This window comes from Helianthus annuus, chromosome 4 (genome assembly GCF_002127325.2).
Source record: "Helianthus annuus cultivar XRQ/B chromosome 4, HanXRQr2.0-SUNRISE, whole genome shotgun sequence".
Classification (NCBI taxonomy): Eukaryota; Viridiplantae; Streptophyta; class Magnoliopsida; order Asterales; family Asteraceae; genus Helianthus; species Helianthus annuus.
The window spans coordinates 208,214,626-208,220,071 of NC_035436.2; the positions used below are offsets into that span (position 1 = coordinate 208,214,626).

General features: G+C 35.8%; 1 protein-coding gene across 1 annotated transcript; it reads left to right on the top strand.

Annotated features, from left to right (window-relative positions):
• Window positions 1-3,853: 3,853 nt before the first annotated feature.
• On the top strand, window positions 3,854-4,906 carry LOC110883632. The gene has a single exon (XM_022131351.1). It carries the CDS (start codon window positions 3,854-3,856, stop codon window positions 4,904-4,906), a length of 1,053 nt encoding a protein of 350 aa, XP_021987043.1.
• Window positions 4,907-5,446: the final 540 nt, after the last annotated feature.

The following is a 5,446-nucleotide window of genomic DNA, read 5'->3' on the forward strand; positions in this document are numbered from 1 at the left end:
TATATGTAAATGGTTTGAATAACCCGATTTTTTCATTACCGTTACATGTAATCCGAAGTGGCCAGAGATTAAACGATACCTGAGAAATACTTCAATTAAGCCTGAAGACAGGCCAGACATTTTGTGTAGATTGTTTAAAATAAAGCTCGATTCAATTACAAAGGATCTGAAGGACAAAAAAATATTTGGAGAATTAAGTGCATGTATAATTATACTTTTTATATTATTTTTATAATACCATAAATATTTATAATGTATTTTTAACCATTTACTCAATATCATTTTTTATTGTAGCCGCTTATACTGTGGAATTTCAAAAACGTGGATTGCCTCATGCTCACATTTGCATTTTTTTGAAACCGGAATCCAAAATTTTGTCCGTTGATCATCTGGACAAATTCATTTCTGCTGAGATACCGGATAAGAGAGAAGATCCAAGCCTATATGCACTTGTGACTGATTTCATGATTCATGGTCCACGTGGAAATGCAAATCCGAGTTGTCCTTGTATGGTTGATAGTAGATGTTCAAAAAACTATCCGAAAAAATTCAACCCTGAGACAACCACTGATGCTGACGGTTTCCCTGTATATAGAAGAAGAGACAATGGAAACACTGTTATAAAGTCCAAAGTTCAATTAGACAACAGAAGTGTTGTTCCTTATAGTCCGGTTCTTTTGAAAAGATACCAAGCTCACATTAATGTTGAATGGTGCAATCAAGCTGGTTCTATCAAATATTTGTTCAAGTACATTAATAAAGGCGCAGATAGAGCTTCTCTTGTAGTGTCAAACCGAGATGGTACAGAAAATGAACAAACAACAAAGGATGAGATCAAAGCGTATTATGATTGTAGGTACGTTTCCGCATGTGAAGCTTCTTGGAGGATATTTGCAAATGAAGTTCACTTCAGGTTTCCTCCAGTTATGAGACTTCCTTTTCATCTTGAAGGTCAACAAAATGTTGTATTTGGGGCCGAGGACGATATAGAAGAAGTTTTGGATAAGCCATCAGTATCTTCTTCAATTTTTCTAAAGTGGTTTGAGATGAACAGAAATAATGAAAATGCACGGAAACTTACCTATGTTGAGTTTCCTACTAAATTCTGTTGGAAATTAACAGATAGAAAATGGTCACCCCGTAAAAGAAAGCTGTTACAGATCGGACGGATTCATTCTGTTCCCCTGCTGTGGGTGAACCGTATTTTCTTAGAATTCTTTTAAACAAAGTCAAAGGACCAAAATCGTTTGAAGAAATTAGAACTGTTGATGGTCAGTTGTTTCCAACTTTCAGGGATGCGTGTTATGCTATGGGTTTGTTAGATGATGACATGGAGTACATTGAAGCAATTAAGGAAGCCAGTTTTGCGGGTGATGGTCGTTATACTCGTGCACTTTTTGTTACTTTGTTGTTGTCAAACACATTGTCAAGACCTGAATATGTATTTGAACAAACATGGAAATTATTGGGTGATGACATCTTATACAACAGAAGAAGAGCAACAAAGAACAAAGGTTCGTTTTCAATATATTACCCATAACATTATTCCGATACATTTTATTCACATTCTTTATTTTTATTTTTTTCTTTACAGAACTTGCTTGTAATGTCTGATGAGAGATTGAAGAATCAGACTTTGGTTGAGATTGAAAAGTACCTGATTCGAAATGGTTCCTCTTTGACACGATGGTCGACAATTCTTTATCCTGATTACGATTCCTTTGCTGTTGGAAACAATCGTTTGGTTGACGAAGAATTATCTTTTGATATTCCGCAGCTTCAGAGTGAGTTACTTACTCTTAAATCTTCATTGACTGATGAACAACTGTCCATTTATAATCAAATTATGACAGCAGTTGAAGGTGGAAAAGGAGGTGTATTTTTTGTTTACGGATATGGTGGAACAGGTAAGACATTTCTGTGGAAGACGTTAGCTTTATCCGTTAGGTCTAGAGAGCTGATGTGCTGAAAATGGGTTAATTAAAAACAACTAAAATTACCCTAATTCTAGACTCTCTAAGCTTTAAATTTATAAAACTAAGACTCTCTAAACCCTAAACCACACGACCGACAAGTGTACCGATCGATGCAGTATAGCCTAAGGAAGTCCGAGTATCGAACCCAAAAGACTCTACTAAATTACGCTAACGACTTTACCTAGACTTAGACTGACACGACTTAACTAATTGTTTATTTGGATGGGAGGGGGGGGGGTTTCTAAAAGTCCTAAATAAAGTATTAAAATAATATTAAATAACTAGACGAACTAAACACGAACTCGAACGACGATTGAACTCAAGGATGATGAAGGAGCTACCTAGGCTAGACGCAAGCTAAACTCAGAATGGGTTTCTATTCGATGATTTTGTGATGTGGAACCGGGATCTTTAAATGCTAAACCTATTAAGACACCACTAAGCCCCTCAAACACTCTCAAGGCGATTCTTATGGCACTACCTAGGCTGTTACGCTCACCGGCTTTCTAGATTTCCTTACAGTCCTCTAGATTTCTTGAAAGTGCCTATATAAGACGCTCTACCTCACAGCGCGAACGTCTAAAGCAACTACGGGTTTTAATCTTGGTTTAATAGACAATGGAATGTTAAGGACTTATAACCAAACCGAGACCTATTAATACCCTCGAGCCTCACAGCGACGAGTTTAGTAGCACACTTGATTTTATTAGGTTACCGAATATTGTTTCTAAGGTTACTTACTAGATTTTCACCCTAAAGGATTAGAGATTTATTATGTGATATAGACACTCACCAAAACCTAAAACCCTAGCCCGACTCTATTCCGTGATAAAGACCGTCACCAAGAATCGAACGAAGCAATAAACAATAATCAAACAATCACAAGCACGCATGTGCACCAAGTTAAATTCCCATAGCTTTTACAGTACAAGAAAAATCCATAACCACGCCAAAAATCGAATAAAGATCCAAACTTTATTTAACTATTGTCATTAGCCTAGGTAGTTAAAAGTATTTTAGCCGATAATCATTGTCTTAAAAATAATAAAACTAAGTCTCAAACAAGAATTCATCAAATAAAAACAAAGAAACTAGAAAATAAGAGAAACTGAGTAGCAAAACCCGTTAATCCCTTGCTCTCCAAGCTTCCCGCTCGATGCCGATGATTCCCGCAAAACAAGCTTTAAATTTCGTGCCCAAAGATTTCTGCGTTTGATATATTGCGTCTCCCAGAACCTTCAATTTGTTGATGTCAATTCGTCCCCTCTGGTTCTCTTCGTGCATCTACTGCCGTCCCAATTTATTTGCGTCCAACTCCCCTCCACAAAAATAATAGCCGCCTCATGCTTTTTCGTTATTGTAATTTGATCCCCTCCGGCCCAATTAGCGAATTAAGAACAATATATGTATTGGGTCAAATTCTATACGATACAGAAACCCAGAACACAAATAATTGGTGGTCAACTTTCTTACTAGGTCAATGGTGGACCCACCATACATAATTCACACGGATCCATTTTGTTTATATTCATGTGAAGGCATTAATTCAAAGTTTCAACAAGTATGCAACTCTGGTCCCTCGAGTTCTACAACGTTTCACACTTAATTTTCCATTTTAGCTTTTATTGCAACTCAGGCCCCTCTAGCTTATAAATTAGAGATAGTGGCCTCGGCCCACTCACAGAAAATAGCGGCACTTTTACTCTGGTCATTGGCGCCTCACTCTGCCCAACTGGCTGTTTATTTCCTTTTTACTCGTTTTTGCTTCATTTGCACCAGAACCTGTCAAAACACGAAATGATATAATATAATACTAAAACTAAATAAAAATAAATAAAACCTTTACAAAAACTATACAATTTACACGGGACAAATATATGTATTTTACCCCACATCAAGAGCAGATCGTACTAAATGTTGCTTCCAGTGGTATTGCTTCTTTGCTAATGTCAAGAGGTAGAACGGCACATTCTAGATTTCACATTCCCATAAATTTAGATGAGAGTTCTATGTGTCACATAAGGGCTGATGGTGATGTAGCCTACTTGCTTAAGCATACTAGGTTGATTATATGGGATGAAGCACTCATGGTACATAGACATGCGTTCGAAGCTTTAGACCGAACATTTAAAGATGTTTTGGTTGAGAAAAGCAATTCTCATTCGGATGTATTATTTGGAGGTAAAGTAATTTTGTTTGGTGGTGATTTTAGAAAAATTCTTCCTGTTATTCCAAACGGAAGTATGCAAGAAATTGTTAACGCTTCGTTGAGTTCATCTTATATATGGTCCCACTGTAAATTACTTACCTTGACCAAAAACACGAGGTTGACTATCGGTGCTTTACAATCCAGAATGGAGGAGACTGAGAAATTTGCCAAATGGCTTCTTGATATTGGCGAGGATAAAGTTGGAGGTGACAACGATGGTGTGGCAATTGTAGAAATACCTTCTGATCTTCTAATTACAGATACTTCGGATCCCATTGAAAGTTTGATTCAATTTGTATATCCGTCTGTTTTAGAAAGATATATGGATCTAGATTATTTTTCTGAAAGAGCGATTCTGACACCCAAAAATGAGGTCGTACATGAAATAAATGATCGATTGTTAGAGTTGTTTCCTGGTGAACCAGTAGAGTACCTAAGCTCTGATAGTATATGTCAAACGGAAAAAGGTATTGATTCCTTCCAGCAAGAGTTGTATTCACCTGATGTTTTGAATGGTTTAAAGATATCTGGTTTACCAAATCATCGCCTGGTTCTAAAAGTTGGTGTTCCTATTATGCTTCTTAGGAACATTGACCAACAGAATGGATTATGTAATGGTACAAGGTTAAAAGTTACATATCTTGGAAAGAGGTTATGGAAGGTGAAATTATATCAGGTGCTAATGTTGGAACTAGAACGTTCATTCCAAGAATTAGCATGATTCCATCCGACAAAAAAATACCTTTTGCTTTTCAAAGACGACAGTTTCCTGTTGCTGTGTGTTTTGCTATGACAATCAACAAGAGTCAAGGCCAGTCTTTGTCTAAGGTTGGTCTTTTTTTAAAAGAACCAGTTTTCACACATGGGCAGTTATATGTAGCATTATCAAGAGTTAAATCAAGACAAGGGGTGAAGATATTAATTCTTGATAAGGATGGGAAACGTACTAATACAACAACCAATGTTGTTTATAAAGAAGTGTTCACACACCTTTGATATGTTTTTCATTTAAATTTGTATTTTAATTACTTTAATAAAACTTGAACTATTGGTTGAGATTTTTATATATTACTTTGAGTATAGTTTAATTATTAAATTTGTTTATTAATTTTCCATTTATTAATGTAGTCAAAGTAATTATTAAATCATATATTTCTTATCTATATATATATAGTCATCGGATAGATTTACTTATTTTTTAAACACTTCATTGAAACCCGAAATGGATAAACCTAGCGATACATTTGTAGTGTATTTAAAG

Excerpts from the sequence above, each read along its gene's own strand:
- LOC110883632 (XM_022131351.1), top strand. The coding sequence starts at position 3,854 with ATGTATTTTACCCCACATCAAGAGCAGATCGTACTAAATGTTGCTTCC.